The sequence below is a fragment of the Furipterus horrens genome, unplaced genomic scaffold (assembly GCF_987537825.1).
Source record: "Furipterus horrens unplaced genomic scaffold, mFurHor1.1.pri manual_scaffold_1, whole genome shotgun sequence".
In the NCBI taxonomy this organism is placed as follows: Eukaryota; Metazoa; Chordata; class Mammalia; order Chiroptera; family Furipteridae; genus Furipterus; species Furipterus horrens.
Window position 1 is genome coordinate 31,128,210 of NW_028327171.1, and position 26,584 is coordinate 31,154,793.

Here is a 26,584-nt window from a genome sequence, read left to right on the forward strand (position 1 = left end):
CTGCCCCACCGCCCACACACGTTCTCCCTGCGCATCAGGAGAACCCATCTGTGGATGGAGGAGGATGTACACGGTTCCTCACATAAATAGGCATGCACAGGGCTGAGGGGAGGTGCTGGCTGCCCTGGCTGCTGAGCTCTCCGACTTCCTGCTCTCCGGCTTGCAAATGCTCCCTGCTCAGTTCTGACTCCCGGCTCCATCCCAGTTTCCTCCCATGTGCGAGTTCTGCGTCTCAACAGTCTTTACTCTTTGTCCTAGCTTTCTGAAGCTTTCTAACTGCTTGTTCCCTAGGTTCTCTTCTGTCTGTGACTCAGGAGGACAAGATTAGCCCTCCTCACATTTCTTCTTCAGGATGAATCACCCTGGGGAAAAACCAATAGGATGATAGACTGAAAGCCATGTGAGGTGCACTAATAGTTATTTAGAGCTTTAACCTTTATGGATTCATGGTTTTAAAAGGAATGAGCAGAAGCCATAGATGACCCACAGGAGAGCAAAGAAATGATTATAGACATAGAAAAGAGAAACCCTGGGAACAGGCAAACAAAGTGATAATACTTGGAGTGGAAATTCTGGCGAAGAGAAATGACAACTGTACCTTGCTCACAAGCGGAATTAAAAAAAAAAAATGTTGGCCAGCTGTTCTCCCTTTCCATAGGGAACCCTTCAGAGACAAGAGCCCTGAGCTTCCTCAAGTGTGGACATGAAGAAACACTCACCTCCTACAGGGTTATTATTTCTCAAGGATGATGCTGAATCCCCATCTTGGAGGATGTATAAAGTTTAGAAACCACAGGTCTCAGGAGATGGTTTGAGTGAAGTTCTAATCTTTTGATGATTACAAGTCAAAACTTGTACTTTTCATTAATTATTTTAAATGAGCTCCCTGCAGTGCCCATATGCTTTCTGAGGGCCTCACTGAGAGTCAGGCTGTGCTATCTACTCCCGCTGTCAACTCCTATTTATGGGTAGCATTTTTGTACAGAAATTATTCTTCAAAATCTTAGAAACTCAGCGGCCCGTGACAGTCTGAAAAACAAAGCCTTCTTTTACACATAATGTTTCCAAATCTTGAGAGATCATTCATTTACATTTCCGAAGTTCAGCTTCCTTGTCCTCTCGTCCTACTGCCCAGCTCTGCAGCTGGCAGTCTCTAAGACAATACATGTCAAGTAGCCTCTATTTATATTGTTTTACATGCAAAGAACAAAACCAAAGTGTCAGAGATTCTGTTCTAAAGCAGTCTCGTGATGTCTCTCAGGTATCAGTTTTGAAAATTAAGATTACGTGAAGGGAGGGCTTCCCATCCATGGCAACTCATAACACATCTTCATGGCATTCTGACTTGAGAAAAGTGACAAAATAAAAGTACTCTTTTTCCGTATCCCAGCCTGTTGGCTGTCCTTTCTGAAAGCTCAGATCAGCAGCTGAGCTATAAATCTTAGCAGTCAAGCCAGACTTCATTGCACTGCAGCCTACACAGCATACGTGTGTTCCTTTCATGTGTTTCTGTTTTATTTTTCTAATTGGCTGAGTTTCATGGGGAGAGACGGTAGAAGTGTAGAATGGCTGCGGACTTACTCTCAGAAAGTGATGGGTCCTCTGGAATTTGGGGACACTCCTCCTCTGGCTCTTCCCTAAAGTATTTCTCAGGGTCTAGAAGAAAAGCCGGTTTATTCACTGCAGGCAGCTCTTTCAGGGCTCCGAGGTTTAACGACCTAAATACGCCTTCGCAGCAGCAGGTTTTAGGGCAAGATAGAAATGAAAGTACAATGTCATTAATTCCTCCAAAGGAACCAACACATTTCCAAGTTAGTTTTTAAAAATTTACCCTTCCTATTCCTCAGCTGGTACAGCTGCTGCCATCAGCAGACCCTATAAACACAGCTGTTCACAACAAATCTGTGGTCCTGTCATTCAAAGGGACCAAAAGCAACTCAAGGCTCCCCCATTCATTTATTTTTTATTTTGTATTCTTTTGCTATTTCCCCTTGAAAATGAGTATTCTACAGTTTGGGAAAAGCTCCAGTTTCTCTTTTATCTATTAGAAAATTGTATCCTTTGTAACAGAAAATCTACTTTTTAGGCATTTAATTAAACAACCTCTCTAAATGTCTGGATTCACAGGTACTTTTTCATTTTGCTAACATGGAAACCAGGGCTGTGATATTGTATTTATGATGCATGCAACAAGGTGATGGGAAGGAAGGCTCCTTTAGTCACACTCCTAATTAAACACAGAGTCTTGGACAAAGTAAAAAAAATTTTTTTCTTTTTTTTTTCTACAAAAGCTTAATTCAAGATATGATTTCATGTTTGTCTGATTGTTAGGCCTGCGAAGGTGGGAAGGATGCTTTCCTCACAGTGGTGGCTCAGTATCTAGGAAAAGTGAACTAATACTGGTCCTGTGCTACGGCAGTGGCCCTCACACCTTGCCAGGTTTCATAATCACCCAGGGCTGGGGGCTGGTTAAAGCATAAATGACTGTGCATCACTCCATTTCTTATTTAGTAGGGCAGGGATGGGACCCCAACTTTCACATTTCTGAGTTCCCAGTGATGCTGAGCTGCTAAGCCCGGGAGCAAGGTTTGAGAAACAATGTGTTATGTCAAACCAAAGGAGAAATCTTCACAACCTGTAAACTATCATTATGCCCTTCTGACAGATAAAAGGATTTACATAGCTGGTAAACAGGAGACCTTGGACTTAAGCTCAAGTATGTTTCACTCCAAAGGTCAAGCTCCAGGGTATAATGATAATCATAATAACAATAATATTGCTAATAAAATTGAACTGAGTTTCTATAATATGCCAGGCACTGTTCTAAGTACTTTGCATGTAATATTTCTTATAATCATGACACAAAAATCCTGTAGAGTAGATCAGTTTGTAAATGTGCATTAAATATTAACAAATAATTAACTTTTAACAGCAAAATTTCAACACAAATTCTAAAATTAAAGTATCTGCTTTATGAAAGCACAGTTTTCCCTTGGACATAAGTTGAAACAAAGATTAGTCTTATTATATGATGAAGCTTCGGGAATTCTCGCTACACTTCTAAACAATACACTTAAGTATAATAATGGTTTTTTTTCCATTAGTTTTTTTATAATTCTTCTTCTAGTCAGTCAATAACTAAACTTGATGCATTATTCTGTGTGGCTTTGGGCTTCCTGAGAGCAAAAATTAGTGTTTACTCATTTTCATCTCTTGAATACTTAGGGGAAAGAATTAACGTTCTGTGTCAGCTCTATTTGAGGAACTATAGTGGGCACCTTACAGGTTTTTCCTGGTTTAGATCTTACACTTCCGCTGCTTGTACACTGTGCTGCCTTGAACAAGTCACTTAATGCCTCTTAGTCTCACTTTTCTCCTTTGTTAAGTGGGAATCACAAGACTTTACTTTCAAGTTTATTAAGGAATACCAATGTTCCTGTACACAGAGTAGCTACTTATCTTATTCATATCAATCAATAAAATAACACTATAAAAATACATCAATGGTAATTACTTACCGGGTGGTTTGTGTATAACTTCACCATTGTAAAGGTTATGTGCTTTCTTCTTATATATATTTTTTTCCTTATATTTCATACCTAAATGTGTGACTTCTGATGATCTGACGCTGGAAGAAAATAATTTTTGATTAAATAACATTAACCACAAAGAATGAACATACACTTCCTTGATATATATATATATATATATATATATATATATATATATATATATATATATAAACTTTGACCAAAAAAAATCTATTCTGTAGACCTAAGTAGTGACATTTGTTTGCACTGAACAAGCCAAATCATTGAATAAAATGCCTGCTAGCCATGTAATAATACAAAATGGTAAGAGCTAGAGAGGCCGAGAGGAAAGTTAAAGCAAAGATGCTGTTCTTGTAACAACTGGTGGGTCAGAGAAAAAGCCATGCAGGAGAAAACTGATAAAAAAACACAATATGCTTGCCCTGTGTGCCCATTATATGAGATAATCAGTGGAATATAGCAAAAACTCTTTTATCCTATGTCAGACCTGTATCTTTGCTTATGGTGCACAAAATTCAGGAAAATTCAGTGTTTTTGAGGACTGTCATACAAATCTATAAGAAAATTTTAGATTAGCTTGATTCCAATGGAAAAAAAAGTTTTATCATTAAAACACAGAGTGAAATCATGATATGGTTGTATATAATGCTGGTCAGAAAACAAGAAATGGTCTCCAATATATTTAATACTCATTGTCTTAGACCTCAACCTTAACAGCTACAAATTTCATTGTCAAAAATCTGACTCTTTAGTTTGTTCTGGCATATGACAGTTTCTCAGACTTTCCTTGTTTTTTATGACCTTGGAAGTTTTGAGGAATACTTGTCATAGTTTTTATAGAATGTCCCTCAATTTTGATTTTTCTGACATTTTTCTTAAGGTTAGAGGGGGTTATGGGTTGATGGGAGGAAAGCAACAAGATGAGCACTATTCTCATCACATCTTATCAGGGGAACATGCTATCAGCCTGACAACGGTTGTCGATGTTCACCTCATCACCTGGCCAAGGGGTGATGTTTGCCGAGTTTCTGCACTGGCTTTTAAAAGTTATTTTTCCCTTCCCTTCTGTACAGCCCTCTCTGGAAGCAAGTTTCTAAGTATCGCCTATGCCCAAAGGGGGATGGGGAGGGGAACTCTACTTCCTTGATTGGGGGTGTATCTACATAAGGTTTTTTTTGTTGTTGTTTGTTTTGTTTTTTTGAATTATAGATTGTTTTTTCTTTAGGAACTCTTTGCCATCCAAAATATTTGTAGATAAAAGTGGATAGAAAAGATTTGCTCTTTATTGTTCTAAAATAAGCATAAAGGTCAATGAAACAGACCTCTACAAAAGGATCAATTTGACATAACGTTAGAGCCATTCTATAATAAAGAGTGGTTGAATTACAGAGAGGACTCTTTGAGGACAGGTTGCAGTTTTTCCCCCTAAGTACACACTGGAATGGCCTCCCTTACAATATGCCATCTCCTATGAATAAGAACATAATGTTTAGCCAGTATCTGGGCTTTGAAGAGAAGAATGATGGCATCATTAGAGAATCATTTCAAGATGGCAAAAGAGCCCTCAGTTGGTTGGGTATCTACCCATGAAGCGAAAAATCACTGGTTTGATTCCTGGTTAAGCCACATGCCTGGGTTGAGGGTTCAGTCTCAGGTCAGGTCCCAGGTCGGGATGTGTACAAGAGGCAACTGATCAATGTTTCTCTTCTCTTTCTCCCTCCCTTCCCCTCTCTCTAAAAAATTAATTAATTTTTTTTAAAGAGGATAAAAGAATCTGTAACAGTGAGAAATTAATGGTGGATTCAGGAAAGTTAGAGTATGAGGTAGTAAGACCTTGTAGATATTAGGTTAAAATTTTTCTTCCAGAAAAATAGTTTTGAAACAAATTAGGGTATAAAAAGTTGAAGGAGGCTTAGAAGTAGTGAGGTCTATCTTCGGACTAGTTAATACCAAATCTCGTTTTTCCCCAAACAGCCTAAACTATTTCCTGCTTTTAGACCATTTGCTTTCTCATCCAATGGTATTCAAATCAAATATCTTTTGTATAAAACAAAAAACTTTGCTTATCTTCACTGAGGAATTTAATACACAGAGGGAGAGAAGTAGGCAGAGGGTAGCAGAGAATCTCCAGAGAATGGGAGCAAATTGCACATGCAGATGACTGCCTAGGAAACGCGGCTGTACCAATAAAGCTCCAAGGCAAAGGGCAGTTCTGTGACAACCGGACTGTAGCTATAACTTCACATTCAGAGGCCAACTACTGCTTCTTTTCCGTAGACATCTGACATTTGGGAGACTGGTTAGTATAAAAATATACAGAGAACTAGAGAGAGGTAAATATTCCTAAAAGTCCAATAGTTTTCATGGATAAAGACAAAGAAGCAAAAGAATGTAATAAAGAGCTTAGTGTTTAAAATGTTTTGCAAACATATCTTACATGGTGATGCAGGAAAGCAGGCCTGCTATGTGCTCTGGTAGCCTTGCCATCAGTTCTATGAGAAGGAAAGGCTCTAACTGACCTCTTGTCTATTTGTTCTGGCCATAGAAGTGAGAAATGATATGTGATAAATCCCCAGGGCCCTACTAGGTATTAAATGAAAGTGAAGATCCCTAGAGTAGTGCCTGCAGCCAGCTACAATACTCCTGGGAATGATTAGACAAAAAAAAAAAAAGGATATACAGCACTTACAAAAATAATAATTTGTTGTGCAAGTATTTTTAAGACTTAAGTTTCAAAAATTGCATAAACTTTTGTTTGCTTTAATTTGTCATACATGGATGTATGATAGTTATTGTCATGGATTGTTGGTAAAGGTAGACTGTCAATCCTCCAAGTGTTTTATGTCACTTAAGACCTGATTTTAAATGATATTTTAATGTTTTGTGTATTTTTCTCTTACAGATGTCTATAAATTTTCCAATTTAATTTCTCACATAAGATCTATTGGTGGAATAATTAGATAATCAATAGCATATAAATAATATTAAATATCAGTTCCCTCATTAAAATAATACACAATTTAGAAGATCATAATTAGTTCACATATCTAAAAATATTAATTTTAACTGTATCTTCTGCCTTACATAAACTTACTTAAAAATTATTGGAAATTTCTGTTTCATTTCCTACCTGATTTTTTAATTTTTGATTTCTAATAATTAACCTGATCCTCACTAAAAACATTTCTATGATAGCCAAAGGAAAAGTTGTAGATAAAAGGAGGTAGAAAAGACTTGCTCTTCATTGTCCTAGAATAAGAATAAAGATCAATAACAGAAACCTCTATAGAGGGACAGTTTTGACCTAACATTAGAGTCATTCTAAAGTAAAGAGTGGTTAATAACAGTGATGCATGTGAAATGGTGAGTTCATCCCATTGCAATTATTCTGAAGGAGGCTGGGATATGCTTCTCTTTAGGGTGCCCAGGAGTTAGTTTTGTAGACTTCTAATACATCTCTCAACTCAATTATTGAATTATTAAAGGTTAATAAGCATGTGAAAAAAACATTCACTTCTACAAGTAACTTTAAAATGCTATATGAAATAATAAAGAAGGTAATGACAATGTTTTTAAGACAATGACAACATGCAATGTTGGTTCAGAGGCAGCCATTTTCATCTATGTTGGAGAGAGAGCCCACATGTCAGGACAGCGATTTAACAAGATGACCCAACAGCCTTTAATCCTTTTGATTCAGCAACTCCACTTCAAATAATTTATTCTAATGGTGAACTCAGCTGAGTACTTTAACAAGTGCACATGAAGGTATTTAAAGAAATGTTTACCCAGTTAAAATTTGTAATCAGCCTAAATGTTTGAAAAGAATGTTTAAAAAGCCACATGAAACTCTCTCAGGGAATTATTAATGAATGTTGATGTCTGTGGACATTCATATTAAAAATACAGAAATGAGCTTGCTGTGTATTTTTGAGTGATAAAACAGGTTATAAATTATGTATACTAACTCATTTTTATAAATTGCACATTTATTTATTTGCATAAGTACACCCAGAACAAGCCTGGAGAGTGTTAGCAATTGGTGATTTCTTTCATCTTCTTCTTGCTTATTTTTACTCCAAATTTTCCCCTAATGAACATTTATTATTCTTATATTAAAATATCCTGACGTTATATTTTCTAAATTATTTTATCTATTTTTTCTAGATTAATTTGTGATTTCATAAACTAAATATTAACATAAGTTAAGAAAAATGCATGTCTACTGTAGTTTTTGCTGCCTGTTTTATCCTGTAATTTATTTCTTCTTCTTTTTTCATTTTCTAATAGTAGTAAGATTTTTGCAAAACCTAAGGAAAGGTAAAATTCATATCTCTGTCTCAATTGTTAACTTAGCATTAAGACTTCTTTATCCTCTTAAACTCTATATTCATCTTCATCTCCCCAGAGCTTAAATGGAAGATGACATTTTACCACTGACGTACTTCTCAGACATAATATTATAAAATATCCAAAGTACTATGGGAAACTGATACTTACATATAAACCAGAAGATAATATATGCCAAGGTTTTTATCCTGGGAAAAGAATCTTAGGGGTTAAAATGAGGACACAGTTTTTGTTTCTCCATCTTTCTTACTGTTTCACCCCTCCATCTAAACATACTCCCACCGAAAGCACTTTTCCCCCTTTCACCTCTTTAAATCCTTTTACGTATTTCTTTCATGTTTTTGTTTATAGACAAGAACTGGCATGGTTTTTCTCCTTGGATTTACTAATCTGATTAGGAAAACAGCACATTCTTTAGAATAATATATTCTTTGGGAAACAATAATCTGTAATGTCCTCAGTATTGGGTGGAGGCCATGAAAAACATTTTACATTGACATTGACATTGCACCTGTATGTTTTCCACACAGACTTCCTGGGAGAATTGAGGGAAATGCCTGACGGGGATATGTTTTTAACCTTTTTTTTTTCAATTTGTTCAATAATTCTTAAGTGACATTATTCTGTACTATCTCATTACAAAATGTCTTAAAATTATTTCAATCCAGTCAGCTAAATTATATAAAGGCATAAATTTTTATTTCTTGATGTACTGTAATTTGACAAGACACAATACAGTAGTGATAACTTTGCTTCTTACAGCTGGAAATTTCTCCCAAAGCCTACAGACACTTACAACCAAGGTGAGAAGATCACCCTGCTGTCCACCTAGTCAATCAGGCAGAATAGAAAGCTCTCATTTTAAAAGAAACCTGTGAATTTTAAAACCTACATGTCAGCACTAAGTTTCATAACACAGAGTGTCGTGCACCAATAGGAAATGTAATAAGGTGAGATGGAAGTCAAGGAAGAAGTAAACAGTTCAAATTGCTCATTTTAAACTTTAAGGAAAGGTCCATTAAAAAAACAAAAGCTGAGTTTGTCACAAGGAAGGGGAAATGAAGATATTTGCTGAAGTACTCTTAAACAGGAACCTATAATACTTGCTTTTACTCTTTTAGGGGTGTGACAGGAAGAAAAACAATGAGCTATCTGTGTTATCCTGGGCAACTTTATTTCCTGATCTATAAAATTGAGTTGGACAGCTGGGTGGGGTATTTTGTCATAGCAAAAGTCCTTCCATTCTCAGGATTCTATTATTGTACAAGATTGGTCATGCTATATTTCTAAATTGAAAAGATCATTCTGCCTGAAAGTAAAATGCCACTTGACATTTTAGCAAGCCATAATTCAAAGAAATAGAAGAACAAATATCAAAGTGTAATTTAGTGTAACAGAAAGTTTAAAAGGGATTTTTTTCTTCTATTTGCCTGTCGACAGAAGTCCAAAAGGTCTGAAAGCAAAATAATTAGTTGAGGTAAAAAGTATCCCATGTTCCTAAGTGAGGTAGTTCCCAAACCAACCTGGTGACACCCAGACCAACCACCATTCTAGGATATAAACAGATCATAGATGCAATAACATAAGACAGGAGATGAGAAAGTTGGTGTGCCTGAGGCCCACTCCCAGGTGAGTAGAGGGAAGTTTCCCCTTGAGTTCTAGCTTCCCTTCACATAGATCAGTCAAAGATTATAATGGGTGCTATCTGCGGAAATCATTAGAGAGACACAGTAGACCAGTGGTTCATTAATTCCTGAAAAAGTCTACAGGCAAAATGTTGTGCTGGAGCTACCCAGGTGAGCAGGATTAGAGGGGACAACCAGGGAACAGTTGGTGTGGCAAGGATGAGTAAGTTTCCTATTGGCCAAGCAGAAGTTAACCCAAGAGGAGTTGTGCAAGAGTGAAAGCCTGCCTATGCACAGGAACTATAACAGAAAAACACTGTGATGTATATTTCCAAAGGTAACCTCAGCTGGTGGCATAGAGCCACAGGAGACTGGTCAAAGAGTAGACTGATCTGGAAACGTGCTGAGATCCCTGAGTGGGGTTATCAAAGAACCTACAACTGTACTCCCTTAATGTAAACTGTGGACTTCAGTTATTAATAAAGTATCAATATTGGCTCATCAATTATAAAAAATGTACCACACTAATGCAAGATACTCGGTGGTGAGGTGGCATATGTAGAAACTGTATTTTTTGTGCAATTTTTCTAAAATCCTAAAAAAAAAGTTAAATATGCATATGGTAAAAATTTGTTCATTATATAAAAGAAAATACAATGAATAAAATCATCCTTTCAAAAATGAAGAAAAGCTAAAATGAAGAGAGCATAGGTTAGCAAAACTACAGGAAACCATAGCTATTTAGAAATAACTAAAGCACCTAGCATGAGAGAAAAAGGAATGTAAAAACGGGATTTAGCAGAGTGGTGCAAAGAGAAGAAATGGCTGAACGGCATGAAGGAAGAGCTAGAAGCATTAAAAGGAGAGTCATGTCTAATAATCAAAGTTAGGCTCTTTGAACTTCTGTCGTATAACCTTCTGGGCACCTTACCAAAATCAGGAGTAATATCTGACGTACATTCTGAGATAGATATATACATGCATACATACATACATTTATTTTTGAAGAAGGCTAATTTCTACAATTAGGTTGTTGATGGAGCAGAAACAAAGGACTGGAAAAAACTAAATAGAAATCAAGAATTCAGTGGAGACAAGAAATAAGAATGACATATAACCCTGAGGACATAAATTCTCCCCCTGTCACACGAAAACTTACTAAATCCCCAAGTTTGAGAGAAATCGTGAGGTAGTCATTGGACATTGCAGAGTGCAAAAGGGTGGTTAGACCAGTCTTACCCAGGTTTCGTCTAGACTCCAACTGACATCTGGGTAACACTTTCCATTACTTACTTATATGTTGACTCATCCTTGTTTTTCTTATCAAGTAGAGAATGTTCCGCTGGATCTAAACATGATTCCTCCTTAGAAAGTACAGGAATTTCTCTTATGCTTTCTTCTTGAATCTCATTTTTTGTTAAATTATTATCTTTCTTAGGAAGAGAAAAACAGTTTTCAATTTGCCAATGCTTTGCCTGTGAAAACAAAGAGGTTTATTTTATTTTTATGATTTTATCTCCTAGAACATTTATATGCTACACTGCTAATAAAAGTCCCAGGGATATACACAATAAAAGAATAAGACACAGTTTCTGTTTTCAAAAAATTTACAATCTTATAAAGGAGATAACACATATATATAATTTTAATACAGGTAGAAAGGGATAAGTATCATAAGAAACAAACAGAAATTCCATGAAAAGATAATAATGAACTACATAAAAAAAGGTATCCCTATTTTAAAGTCCTGAATAGAAAAATGTATATTGACTAAAAAGAAAAATGAAGCTTTTGTTGAGAGTCATCAAAGTTCATTTTTGATACAACTACTTTTCATCTTTTTTCCTAAAAATTTCAAGAGCCAGTCCAATTATTGAGCATTTTTCCCGAAAATATATGTATTCTATAATATGTATTCTATAATGTATCTTGGCTATAATTCTTAACATGTATCCATCTAGCAAAAGCTCCCAATGACAACCTATTTTATATTTTAAATACAGAACCAATTTCCTTGTCTCCTATCAATTCACAGTGTACACACAGGAATGCACCAGAGAATGCAGCCAGTGTGAGAGGAGGGTGAATAGGCGTCCTCAGGATGTCTGACTGGTCTACAAACTGATAGCCCTGTCAGAAGGTTGTGCTAAGTAAAATGCAGACAGGAGCCAGGAAGATAATATCCATGAATGAATCGAGGCTCATATTAGATGATCAAGAGCAAATAAAATCCACCCTCAGTGTGTATAGACTATAGAGAAGGGTGGGGAATGCACTGAATTCGAGAGAATTCCTTTTACAGTTATTCTCAGGGAATGACATATGTTCTTTTCCAAAAAAAGCAAGAAATCTGGATCGTACATGAAATCTTTTCATTTTTATTTTTAAAAATATTTTATCTATTTTTAGAGAGAGGGGAAGGGAGGGAGAAAGTGAGGGACAGAAATATCAATATGTGTGGTTGTCTCTTCCATGCCCACAACTGGGGACCTGGCCTACCACCCTGGCATGTGCCCTGATTGGGAATCGAACCACTGATCCTTTTGTTTGCAGTCCAGCGCCCAATCCACTAGCCACACCAGCCAGGCCATTCTTTTAATTTTTAGATGTCGGCAACTAAATCAAATTTTAAATAATGGGTGAATAGGCACAAAGTCACTGGCTCCCAGATAAGGAGCAGGGGAGGTGCTGATACAGGGGGATCTGGTGAGGTTGCTGGGGAGACAGGAAGGACTCCCCTGAGGCAGTTGGGGAGAGCCCAGGCCCAAGAGAAGGGAGGGGTCAGGAAATGCTGGAGGTAGCAGGATAGATTTCCATACCCTCAGGCAAAGGGTAAATAAACCAACCAGTGTGCCAGCATCGACTTGCGCCCGAAACCCAGTTAGCACAGTGCAGAGATGCTGCGCAGGCTGACAGGCATTATGGACCAAGGGAAAAGCCCTCCTCAGAGGTCAGGCGGAGGTGCCGACCTGCCAGTCCAGCCCACGGTATTGACTAGAAAGCCTGACACTTCAGGAGAGCATGGAATTTTAGGCCTGAAAATTTAAATGGATGGCGGGAAGAAACTTGCGCCTTCTGGTTCCCCTCGCTCCTGGGGTGGAGGCCAGCTCATAGCAAAGCCAGCCCCCGCGCCCCAAGGTCGCCTGACCCCCATGGCATCCCATGGGACGTCATGGCTCTGTGTAGCACCCACAGTCCAGAAGGCAACCTTCTCTGCCTCCAAGATCAGCACCCGAAGGTGCGGGCCGGAGTGCTCATCAACCCCGGTGGCACAAGCATTTTGGGCGCTGAGTCCCGGGGATGGAGCCCCTGCACAGCTGGGGAGCGGCAGCGTGGCGCGGGGTGGCTCTGTGGGCCACGTGCACACTGTCTCCAGAAGGGTGCCTGAAGCCAGACTGAGACCCGAACCAGCTAAGCAGCCTAGATAATTGCCTGCAGCTGCCAGCATTTCTCAAATGACTATTTTAAATGCGTGAAGGAATTCCAGCTTTGAACTGATTTGACAAAGGATGGCAGAGCTGTATTCTTTAGGTATTTTAGAGGGAATGGGCTCTGAGGCAGAAGCCTGTCATTCTTCCAAAATGGTGTAGTTTTAAATAAAAGACTCCTTTTCTTTTTTACCAAACCTCTGCCTCTGGAATTTATGGGGGACCAGGGGCAGGGGGCAGCAAGAAGACCCCATCCTGTTTGGCAAAAATGCCAGTAAACAAACTCCACCCAATCCAACTGCGGTGAGTGCTTAAAGAGGCACTGAAGAAGTGCGCACAGCACCTATTTTCTTTTCATACCACAATCCCCTGACAGTTTCCTGGGATAAATGTATGGTTAACTCATCTCCACTTCCATTTCTCCAACTCTAGCAAGAGACAGACAACACCACTTACTTTTAAAAGTCTTAACTTGTAAAGCTATCTCCGATCAATAGCTATGTTGTAAAAATGATTCACGTTTATTAAAAAAACTTCCTCCATTAAATATGTAGAATCACACTGTATTAAATTTTAAATAGTTTAATCAGATGGTATGTAATTCAAATATTAAGTCTTAATGTGGGACATTAAAATATATTAATGTTTTACTCCTGTTTTTATAATTGCCAGACCAGAATTAACTCAACTAAAAGACAAATTCCTCATTCAAATGTAGGGCAAAAGTCATTATGCTTTACAAATCGGGTTCGTTCAGTAAAAATTGTTTTGATCCTAGCTATCTTTACTAACTGGCTCTCTTCTTATCTACATATTTCCGTCTGGGCCCATATCTTGCTGTAAAAGGGTGTCTCACACACTATGAGAAAGACATTTGCTATTGCTATTCTCCAGCACCTGCTAATTTTTCTGTTCCCAACCTTCCTCTCTCCCTTCTTTCTGGTCCAAGTCCCTTGTACCTCTTGGGTCTAGCAACACCCATATTCAAGATGGCTTGATATTAAAAAGTCTTAACAAAAAAACTTTAAAATCTCAAGCAGAATGGACTAGAAAACACAGTTGTCGCTGCTTTGCCAGACTTGACTTTGTGAAACTACACCAGCTTTGGTGACTTTTTCTGTCTTCAACAGCAGGGAAAAAAGAAAACAGAAAACTATTTTTATGCAGGTTTTGGGGGGCTGAAGTCCTTCAAAATAACTAACAAAAAACTTCAAAGGTCTAAAAACGAAGTTTTTACTAGCACATACTTCTTAATTAAAATAAAATTTAGATACAGATTGTGTTTCGTGGGCACAGTTTATTTGGCACCCACACATAAAACAGTCTTATTTTTGCTTCAGTCCCATCTATGAGACTTCTCATATTCCAGACGTCACCCACTTGATGACACTTTGATCACCTGTCATTCTATCCTCCACCTCATCTCCTGTGAACCTACGTGGCCTGTCTGTATAACACTGTTGGCACTGCATTCACTTCTCCACTGCCCGAAACAGCTTCCACCCCTTTGTGTGTTCAGGATGCCAGCGTGCACCACTCTGTCTCACCCACTACATGCCCACCCACACGCTCCTTCAAGTTCCCACGCAGACGCGGTTTTTTTCTAAGAAAAGTCTAGCACTTGCCTCATGTACAGAGCGGGAGAGACTGCAGCTCCTGAGTGTTACCCCGAGACTCCCACATCGCCCGGCCAAACATGAGTCCCCCTCCCCAGGCTATTTTCTGATGTACCCTCACCCTTCACATCCTAAAGGGTTGAACAGAATTCTTTCAGCACAGGTGGACATCATCAGACTGACTTTATCAAGAGAGCAACAACAGACTTTGTCTTCCCCCATGAAGGGAACTGCTGTGCACTGACAGCATGGGAGTGGCACCTGAGGTTGCTGGATGGAACCAAGTCCACTGGCCAGATAGAAATTACGGTTTCAGTGCAACCTCACACCACTGTGTTTGAACAGTACTTGTTGAAACAGATCAAACCAATATTTTATTCCTCAAAGCACAAAGGAACAGGAGTAGAGTTCCCATGAAAACAAACAAAAAAAGAACCAAAATGTGAGAAGATGAGCACTTCCTTTATCCCATTCTCCCACTTCCATCTGTCCCCCCTCACATCTCCATCCCCTCCCCCCCCAAACACACACACACAGGAAGGTACAAATGAGAGCTTACTTTCATGGGAGGAGGGGTTAAAAGCATGAACTCTGACATAAGGCAGCTTGAGTTAAAAGCAAAACTCTACCACTTATTAGTTTCTGTGAGCTCAGGCAATTTACTCAAACTCTCTGAGACATGTTTCCTCACCTCTAAAGTAGGAATAATAAAAGTTCTTCCATAATGGGATGGGCAATTGTGAAGATTGCATGAGATAAAAATAGAGATCTTGCAACAGTGCTCCAGGAATACAGGAAAAACTCAGCAAATGTCAGCTATTACTATTTTCACAGGAGTAAACCAGATGATGAACAAACAGCAAGGTTGGTTTTTTTCCAAAATTTTCTATTTCATTATTACCTTGATTATTACTTGACAGTCAGAGTCAACTGTGTTTAATAAAACATGCAAGTATTATCCACATTGTATTTTGACTCAGTTTTGAAATGGAAAGAATTCACTTATTTTAGAAGAGAAATTTTCAGAAAGTGCCAGGGTTGATAGTAAACAGGACAAAAGACACCTGGAGCTATACAGCTCCGGAATGGAAGTCAGTTCTTTCTTGACTAATGAGCATCAACAGGCAATGAGATTCAAATGGAAATAAGCCCAAGTCATACTAAATGTCAGGTAAATACTAGAATAATAAAGAAGCAATATTTCTACCTGACCGAAGATCCTGACAGAAGCACCACAGACATCGGTGACACAAATGTTGCAGTCTGCAGAGGACGAGATAATCAGTGACCTGCCAGCCCGCTCGCACATCTCTAAGGAACTTATCTGGTCTTCATGAGGTTGGAACAATCTTATCAGAGTTGGGGCCTGTGTGATTTTGCTCTTACTGGAATTAACACAGTACTCCTGAAGGAAAAGAAATGCCAGAATTCTAAAAAGTCTAAGTATTAAATTATTGCAGTGATATAACATTTCTTTTAAAGAACATCTTATACAGGAATAAAAAGTAGGCCCATTTGGGAACAATAACCTGTGATCCAAATGCAAACAAATGGTTCATGATAACACAGGTTAGAGAAATAATATTAACACTTTAAAAAAAGGCTTCTAACTTACTGAACTAACTTGAAAAAGGAAGAAAGGGGAGAGGAGAGATAAAAAGAAAAAAAATGAACAATAAAGTCAGTTATTTGATAGAGGGGAACTTTATCATCTCTAGGTAGTCACATATTATATAATTTTATGATCTTAGAAAATTGAGGTAATCCGTGACACAAGAATCCCAAATTAACTCAGGATGGCAATAATGTTAGAACCAGTACTTTATTTAAATTATGTTTATAGTTTTATTTCAAATAAGGTATATCCTAATTATACTCAGACAGTGCTGCAGTACCTTACTGACAATATTGCATTCTTAAACTGGGTGATTGACTTGAGTATATATTAACAGAAGATTTTTAATATTAAGAAAAATCTGATTTTCTCTGTAAATTATTTAAGGAAGTCCCTGCTCAATACATATAAAAGTTTCCTTTTAAATATCCAGACTCTCGGGGGTTCATCTTGGAAGTTATATAAATGTCTGACCACTATGCTATACACCTGAAACTAATATAATATCAAATACCAATTGTAAGTAAAACAGTTTTTAAAAATTAAAAAATTAATGTAAAAATAAATAAAATACTAAGAATGAGCATTTCTTCTTTTATCTAGGAAACAAACAAGACTGGATTCATAGTTATCTGCAACAGAAGACAATCAAAAATAAAGATGATGTACATAGACTGTTTTCAATTCACCTCTATATTCCAAATTTTCAACCATCCATCAAGATCTCCTGTGGTGAGGTATCGATTCAGTTTATCAGTAGCCATAATAATAGATCCAACTCCAGTATGAGCCAGAAATTCAGCCAGAAGTTGTTTCGTAAATGTATTCCAGAATCTGACATACCCAGATCCTCCGCATGACAGCAAGTTAGCGCCTCCTGACATGTAAAGGAACACTGAGTGAGGAAACTGTGACAATAATTACCAGAAGCAGCTTCAGTGGCTTGCCCTGTGGAAAGCGTATGCACGTTGTGGAGGTAGGTAGCCCTGAGGTCAATTCACAGCGTTTTAGTTCTCTCAAATATGGAATAGAGATAATCCTATGATAACCACACTGGTTTAGGTTAAATATTAAATGAGATATGATAGGTAAGATGTTCCATTAAATTTAGTTCCCTTTCCTTCATTCATTATTTTGATATTGTTTTTTTTTAATTAAGACAAGATTATTTGTCCCTTTAAATAAATTTATAAGATATCAACTGCAACTTGATTATTATATTCTGATTACATAAAACCCATCTTTCTTGATAACCTACTGTACATAAATAACAAAGAAGTAAAACTCCTCATGCACAGATCTGACTGCATATATGTAGTTATAGCAGCATAATTATTGCCTTCTCTGTATAGTAGCATGCTTAGTATTCTATTTATAAACTTACTTTTACATTTTTAATCAAGAATTTATTGTAAGCTCTTATGAGACATTTTTTTGGTCGATAGGCCTAAAACTAACCTTTTCATTTTCCATTTTTATATGCTTTGTAGAAGCACTTCACCTAAATTATTCTGCTATGTCAAAGTTCCTATTATTATGTGATAAATCTGTAGATGACTTTCAATTTTCTTCACAAATGTACTGCCGATTAACAATCATATCTATTTAAAGTAGAAATAATAGCATGTAGCTGCTTCAGTGGAAACAATGTAGGAATACTGATAACATCAAGAAGAATTAGTCAAGGAAATGAGAGCAATTTCAGGACAATAGTTCATATTGTGAATATACCTGAGCTCCAGAAAATAAAAAGTTTTAGAATTTAATAGTGTCAAAAGCTGCATCAACACTAGGCTAACATAGCCATTGAAAACAGAGAGGAAATTAAGAAAATGTTTATTTTATGTATATAAAACTAAGTAACTACAGCAAATCATATGGTAGCACCAGTGTTCTCTTACATCTCAGCAGAAGCTCTAACCAGGATCTTGATGCACAGCTGGTAAAATCACCCCAAGTGCTAGTCCCACGCCAAAAAATTTAAGACAAAAAGTAGTCAGCTCTCATGCCCTGGGATCAGCAGTTATTTTAAATTTTGCTATTGTCTCCAATCTTCAGGTTTCACACTATTTTCTCCTAGCCAGTTTTGAACAAGCTGCCAGTGCAGTCAGTCTCATGCTGCTGCATGTAGACCTAAGCTTAACGCATGTATTTGGAGCATTTTTATTTTTAAAAATTGTTTTTAATTAAATTTATTGAGATGACATTGATTAATAAAAGTATATAGATTTCAAGTGTACAATTCCATGATACATCATGTGTATATTCCTTACCACGCCCTCTACCCTACCAAACTTCTTTATGTCATGACTGCAGCACCAATTCTGATTGCTGCCCATATTAGGCAGCTTGCCAGAGCTTTTCTCATGCTGATTCTGACATATGCAGTACTGTACAAATTGCTGGTAGGGTCCAGTCTGGCTCCTGTCCTTAGACCCATCCCTGAACCCTAACCACATTTGCTCATTAGGGTCTCCAACGACCTAGTACTGACTGTTAGCTAGATGCAGTTGAACTCTAAAAGACTTAGATACGATTGGATTAAATTTTCTTTATTGCTCTGTTTTCCAGCATTTTATAATGGATCTAAGCATTCTATAGTTAAAATATAAATATATGTAGTTTACCTGTCACTGAAATGTTTTTTCTTGATTCAAGGAAGCTAAGCTTCATGACAGCATTATTGACCTCAGTGCCAGTCTCCAAGGAACCAGCTCCCAGGGTAGCCTGGTCTGCTGTGGGGTTGCTGGAGCAGCTCCTCCCAACATTGAGGAGCTTTTCAGGCTTTATATCTGTGATAAAGACAGAGCCAGGGTGTCTGCATGAAGAGGAACATTGCTTTTCAAACAGATGCTTATGAAAAACAACAGGCCCACCATCACCATCTCAGATGACCCCATCCAGTCTCAGAATAGCCTTCTGCTATTTGCTTCCTCAACCTCAATTTAAAGGATTGTTTGATTCCCTTTTGGTCTGCATATTTCATATACTTACACCATTTTCCCTTGATATGAATTAATAAGGATTTCATTTTGTAGTCACTGCTAACATCTTAAAGATCTTGCCGTGTTTAAGACAAATGTGATTCTATTATCATAACATTTTCAGCTTTTTAATTGTTAATATTGATCTTGCAAATAATTTAGTAAACATGAGATGTGACTATTTAAATATATTTAAATGAGCTTTTTTTTTTAGCAATGCTGTTAGTGAGTTACCTTGGAAACAATATCGCTAACTGTATTTTGATAATCTTATGACACCATCTCCAAGCCACACTAATAAAAACTGAGGATGTTCATTTTAGAACCTATGAGTTGTCTGCACATAGTTATGAAAAATCTATACAGAAGTATTTTCAAATTTTTAAAACAAGAAATCTATAGCAATGCCTCATGTGTTTTAGAAACTTGATGTTATCTTCTTTTCTTTCTTATCCATCTCTATGTTTTTAATTGTAGCCACAGTTAGGTTTGCTATAAGACCAAGACAATGCTCTCCTGAAGGTCAAAAGAGAGGAAGAAGCAGAATTCCATCCTCTTCATGGAGGGTTCAGATGAGCCCTAATGGTTAACTCCTTGTACATAAGGCAGGTCGGAGTTTTGGGTCTGCAGGCTAGTAAGCCCGAAATTTCTTAAATTTGTTTCTTTAATCAAATAAGTCCCTCCACTTTTCTCTGTCTCTGTCTCTGTCTCTGTCTCTCTCTCTCTCTCTGTCTCTCTCTGTCTCTCTCTCTCTCTCTCACACACACACACACACACACACACACACACACACACACACACGACTGTATCTAATGACCAGTCTTTTCCTAAGGTCCAATTCAGCCTCTGTGAGTTTATCCAATTGAGACAACAGAACCGTGTTGGGCCATGAAGAATGACATATTCATTACCTGAATAAATTAGCGTGAGGAAAAACCTTTGGTATCTAAGGAAACTAGAATAAAATGTGAAAGTCAATTGTCAAGACATTTTACTTAAGTATAAAATATTCATGTGCTCAGCTAAATTCCCATAAAATACAATATACTCCCATCTAATGTTCCTCGCAGGTTTCTAAAGCAAGAAATAATTTAAGATTTCCAGGTGGCATAATATTTAATATGAGCTCCAGACTGAGCCTGAGCAGCCAATCAAGTGAACATGAGTTTCCATTTTCTTGCCGAGGGTTCACTCAAAGGCAATTTGGTGAGGTTTATTGGAGAAAACTAAACTAGATAGAAATGAGAGACCTGCTCCCTGCTGTCAGTGATTCAGAAATGCTGATATAGTATAAAGATAAAAAATGGCATGCCATGGAGAATTTGCTAAACCAAGTAAATCTCAAGGTTTTTTAAAGTCACTTTGACAACAATATCCCTAATCCCTTGTGCTTATAGCCAATCATCCATAATTTAGGAGCAAGATGCAACAGTACATGAATAAACAACCAGGCCTACTATGGTTTGACTCAGCCACATTATTTTAGTTTCAAACTTGCCCTCACCTGATTTTGATTTTAGCAGCCTCTGGTAATCAGGGTGAAGGACACAGTGTGCAGTTTCTGTTCTGTGGTTCCACAGAATAATTTCTCCATCATAACTCCCTATGTGAGGCAGGATGGAGAACATAAATTGCCAGAAAGTTAGAGAAGTTAGAGCAACAGCAATGAGAAGTCATTATCATAATATCTTGCATGGAATCTGGCACTTAGTAGGTAGGTACTCTATATTAATTTTTGGAGACAAGAATGAATAATAATAACTAGTATTTTTATTAAACTTGAGAACATATGATCCTCACAACATATGTGTGCATTAAGTATGATAGAAATAACTTTTATATTTTTATCTCATAGTAATAAAGCTTTCAGAATAAGGGCTTTACAATTAAAAGAACTTGAGTTTAAGTCCTGGTTTTTCCACTTACTATTTGTGCAACTTTGAGCAAGATATTTAACTCTACGTGATGCCACAATTTCCTTCTCTAAAAATCTGGGTTAAAGTTGTATTTATCTCCTAGGGTTGATGTGAAGAATGAAAAGTACTTAGAATAGTGTCTAGCATATGATAAGTATTGAAAAAGTATTAATAATAATTATGCTACTTTTTTATTATTGAGTGAGGGCAGGCAAATCAAGTTTTCCTACGTTTCTGTTTCTTATATCTCTTCTCTGGGCAGGGGGCGGTATCTGTGTGTGTGTGTGTGTGTCTTCTTTTTATTCTCTCCCTCCTATATTCTTCACTGCATATTGCTTTCTCCAATCCTAAGTTTTCCCTGCAGAAAGTCTGTCCCCACTGCTCTTCACAGAGAACACAGAAAACCCCAAATAATGAGGCTAAGTCTGACCGAGCCTGTCTTGAAGGGGAGCAATGCATGCCAGATCTCTGCTCTCAGCAGCTCAGTGTGGACAGCTCCTTACTGAGCAGAGTGTCAATGTCAAGAGCAGAGGAAAAGAACTGAGTTTGAGTGGGAGGTACATAGGTGTCTTTCCTGGGATTTGGAGAGAGAAGAGAGTAATAATACTAAACTTTGTACTGTCTTGGAGACAGCAACCTTTGTAACTCACAAAATAGCCAAGGGTGATGTATTTCTATGCATTAGCTGCCCATGGTAGCGCCCACCTTCTCCTATGATTTTGCAATGCCTTATTCTTAACATGCTTGACTAAACATTTTCACATAGGACTGATGAAATGAGAATGAGTGAAGACATTAGCTATTCGTCAATTACAATGGTATTTAATGACACTTCAAAATAACAGCTACACAGCCTTATAGATTACTTGTTTCCATTGTTGTTCAGTGTGTGATACTCCCAGTGGAGCAGTGTTGGCTCTACTGGGAGGTAATCAGGGAAGTCCTTAAAAACAGTGTAATTTTAAGTGTAGATTGAGCAGTAAACCTCATATTGTAACACTTCATAGACATCCTGGCTCTTTTCCTGTAAGTTTTCATTCTTTTTAACTGATGACATTTTTTATTCTATTTTTAAAAAGTAAAAATATGGACTTGTTAATTTCATGGTGCAATCTGTCTTTGTAAATTGTTTTCTTTGGCCAGAAATGATACAATATTTTCTGATTCTCTTTAATATGTCACGTCAAAGTCTGCCCATGGATGTTTTTAAGAGCTTAAATGTGTTACCATTTTTATGAAGCCAGTCTTTAACCATTATTACTTAGACTACATTGTGCCAAAGGGTTAATACGATACCATTATGAAACACCTGAACACCACAGAAGTGTAATTTCTATCCAGGAGTCATAATGCTACTCCTGGAAAAAGGACAATAAAACTAAAAGCTAACTGCATTAAGCCCTTACACAAATTACCTTATTCAATCTTCACTATAAACTAAGATATAGATGCATTATTGTTAGCCAGAGAAAACTATGATTTACAGTGTAAATAACTTGCTCAATATTGTGAGTTGCAAGTGGTGAAAATAGGATGTGAAGCCCTAGAAATAAGGACCAAGAGTAGGAGCTTCAAGTGCAAGGGCTGCTTCTTCAAAAATCGATTCATTCTGCAGTTGGGAAACTTTTTTTCTTTTTTAAGTGAGTGAGATAAAAGAAACCAAACTTTCACCATTGATTTCCAAGAGAAGGTTTAATTAACCTGTAACAAGAGTTTGTGGAGGTGAAAATGCAGCGCACAAGATATCATCTTGGTGCTGTATCCCTCCGTTCCATTCTTCAGGCTGGATGAAAAATTGATTGAAGTTCTGAGGTCGAAACACAGTAATAGCCCTAGTAAAAAGGATATAAAATTCAGCTGTGGATCTAAAAGTGCCTATATAGACACTGAGTAGCTATCGTCCACTTGGGCAGGGTCACTTGAGAGGCCTGAAACACTACACTACCTAAAATTTCACCCCACATATCATCCATTAAATGATCTGGTAAATAATAAATACTTAGTATTAGAAGGTTACTTATCCTTTCACAATAATTAACACCAAACTTGTGTGCATTTGTCAGATTATCCATCACCAAGACCCTAAAGCAAAGTTTCTCCATACGGAACCACTAAGAATTTTATGACAGTAGTAACAATAAGAAGGCATAGGTCTATGAACACATCATATTTGATAGTTTGAAAAAAATTAATAAGGTGTCTTTTATCAGAGCATCCAGGACATATTAACATTTCCTGTGGCATCTCCCATACATACTCGACCCCAGAGTCCTTTCACACACAGTGTCTTGAAGAACTACCTGTTGTGGAACACACCTGGAAAATGCCCCTCCAATGGAATGGTGCACAGGACAGATACATTTGAAACAGAAATAATTGTTTTAAGAAGGTCAGTATTTTGGAGTACTGCTGATGAACTTGAGGACAAGTCAGGATGCGCAGAGAATGAAATGCCTGGTGTCTGATAAGGAAGGGAGGAGCACAAAAATTAAATTGTGAGGGCACTAATACCTCACTGTTCCCACGTGATTTGGTCTCTGCCTACCAGCCTATGCTAAGCTTCTCCCTCCTTCCAGTGAGGGAGCATTTATATCCACAGGCTTGGTGTCTGCACCTTCATTCTCTTCAGCTCCCTGAAGTCCTACTTCAATATTCCAACCACTCTAAAGGTCTCCCAATTGTCCTGTCAATGTAACAACTTCTTACTCACTGATGGATGAGGCTTTCTCCTCTTGGAAACTCTAGTATGTCCCGCTTTTCTTTCTGCCTCCCTGATTTTCATTCGCCATTCCTTGTTTTCCCTTCCCTTCTTTCTCTCTCTCTTTTTAATATGTATATTCTTGTCATTTTTCCAGTTCTTCTCTCTACCCAAAAGGGCTTGTTCAGGAATTTGTAGACCACCATTAGCTCACTCACAAATGGTTCTTAAATCTCCCTTCATTTATAACTTTTTCCAGTGTTAAGTAGTTCTCCCTTGCCAGTTGATAGTTGCATATAATGCTCATATCAGCAATATGTCAAAAATCCAAAATTTCCATCTTCTTTCCACATCAGCCTTCCTTAAGTTCGCTATTTTGGTTAATAGATCAGAATACCAGCCTCTTGCATGTCTTTCTCTTTCTCAGTCCAATAAAGTACTCAGATTCTCCCTTCGCAGTGTGTTATATATCCATCTTTCCCTAGTTCTGGGCTCACTACCTGATGGTTGAACAATTGTAACAGTCTCTTAGCCAGTTTCACTGCCTCTTGTCTGCCTACCTCTGGAACATTTTTCATCCTGGTACTAGATTATTCATGCTATTTCAGGAAGCTCTTATTATGCATTTATTCTACAAGCATTTCTTGTTTTCTCTGGAGGTCCCTAGTCTGCAGGAAATAGAGCCATAAGCATAAAATGACTAAAATGCAGTGAAACGTGGTAAGTGCCAAGGAAGCGCTGACAAACTGCCATGGAATTCCAGGTGTAGAAATCACAGAAGGCTGGTTGAGGGGTCCTATGGGAGCCGAGCCATAATAGATGGGTAAGATTGTGAGGAGGAAGCCATTCTACACAGTGAGGAAATAACATGAGCAAAGATAAGGCTCATGTTCTGCTGAGCCTTACAATAGTTTCCCATTTCCTACATGAAAAAATTCAAATATGTGGACCTGTTATTCAAAACACAGTAATATTTGGGTTCAATCAGCTTTTTAAGTATTCTTTCTCTTGATGCTTTTGTCTTTGCTTTTTAAAGTAAAATGTGAATGTCCAACCAAATATTTGACAGAGCTACTGGGAGCCACGGGGTAAATACAGTAGAGCTTCCTAAGTGTTAATGTTACTCAAAGAGTTTGGGGAAAATATATTTTACATTAAAATAAAACTAGATGAGTTAATGCAATAGAATTCAATTTTCACCTGGGTTTTAGAGATAGAATATAAGGTTTCAAATAAATTCCTTGCTTACAGGAGCTGTTTTGAACTGTTAGAAGTATTCAGAGGCCAAGTTTCCAAGGCACACTTTCTTGTTCAACCCAAACAATATTCTCTTTTTCTCTCTTTTTTAAAAGTATATTTTATTGATTATGCTGTTACAGATGTCCCAACTTCTTTTCCCTTTGCTCCCCTCCACCCTGTACCCCTCTTCCCTCCATCAATCCCACACCCCCTTAGTTCATGTCCATGGATTGTACATTTAAGCTATTTGGCTTTACCTTTTCCTGTATTACTCTTAATATCTCCCTGTGTATTTTGTTGCTACCAATTGTGCTTCTTAATCCCTGCACCATTTCCCCATTTCTCCCCTTCCCCTCTCCCAGCTGATAACCCTCTAAATGATCCCCACTCCTATGATTCTGTACCTATTCTGGTTGTTCACTTAGTTTGTTTTTGTTTTTATTTTTTAGATTCTGTTGTTGATAGTTGTAAGTTTGTTTTTATTTAACCCAAACAATATTCTAACTGTCCCCTAAGAACCTTTATTGTTCTCTAAACACCCTTCATGCTTCTACCTGCTTTGTTTCCCTCATGATATGGATTTCCTTTCACACACAGACCCATGTCTACCTGTCCATACACCCATTCTATAAGGCCTGTCTTGTTCTGGTAGGCATCCTTAATAACTAGAGTCAAAAGAAACAGCTCTCTCTTCTGACCTCTTACATTGTTTGCATTTTACTTATAACACTTAATAAATACTATGCAGTCTTCACTCCTCTGTTGGATTATAAACTCTCAGAAGCCAGGGACCTTGTCTTATTCTGCAACCCAACAGTAGCAAGCATAGTGACCTACACATATGGAGTGTTCACTATATATTTGTCAGAAAAATTCTCTGCTCAAATGTTGCCTCCTTGAGTAAGTCTTTTCTGACCACCCTAAGTAAAGACTCTCTCTTAAGTCTCTCACCCCTCACCTACATGACTTTTCTTTATTACATTATCATTATGTCATATTTTTGTCTATGTTTATTTTTCTGTTTCTTTTCCATAATTAAGCTCTAAGAGAGGAGGGACTTTATCCCTTTCTTCATCAGCAGTACCTAGAACATAATAGGAATTTAATAAATATTTGCTGAAGCAATGGATGAATAATTCTATATGCAAAATTAATAATTTAACATTAATAGAAGGTTTAGCAAAATATGATAATATAGGTAAAGTAACTTGAAGTTCTGGAATTATAGCTTTATATGTATATATTTTTAATTTTTTCTTTACCTGTTAGTAAGTTTGACTGAAGAGATTAACCCTCAGAAATGGAGAGTGTGAGGTGGGAGTGAGAGGGAAGAGGTCAGTCCTCTATCTCTTCTGTTATCACTCAGCTAAAATTCATTATCAAATCTCTTTTCATGAAGATACCCATATTAACTAGGTATATTTAGGGAGTACCACCCAAAGGCACAAAATTATTTTCATAAAATGGTGCATAAAGTTTCACTTCTGATATTTGACCTTGTGTGTCAAAATCTCATGAAACTAATTAGCTGCCACCTTCTCCCTAACACCTAATGTGAACCT

At 37.4% G+C, this 26,584-nt stretch overlaps 1 protein-coding gene across 1 annotated transcript in view; it reads right to left on the minus strand.

Annotated features, from left to right (window-relative positions):
• The window catches only part of WDR49 (WD repeat domain 49), a 131,510-nt gene that overhangs the window by 16,817 nt on the left and 88,109 nt on the right, over window positions 1-26,584 (minus strand). Inside the window, exons 10-17 of the mRNA XM_090273497.1 lie at window positions 22,787-22,917; window positions 20,674-20,772; window positions 18,813-18,977; window positions 16,875-17,062; window positions 15,778-15,975; window positions 10,820-11,001; window positions 3,519-3,628; window positions 1,582-1,728 (exon numbers count right to left, since the gene is read on the minus strand). Coding sequence (XP_090129623.1) covers window positions 1,582-1,728; window positions 3,519-3,628; window positions 10,820-11,001; window positions 15,778-15,975; window positions 16,875-17,062; window positions 18,813-18,977; window positions 20,674-20,772; window positions 22,787-22,917 — 1,220 coding nt within the window. The remainder of the gene's footprint in view (window positions 1-1,581; window positions 1,729-3,518; window positions 3,629-10,819; window positions 11,002-15,777; window positions 15,976-16,874; window positions 17,063-18,812; window positions 18,978-20,673; window positions 20,773-22,786; window positions 22,918-26,584) is intronic.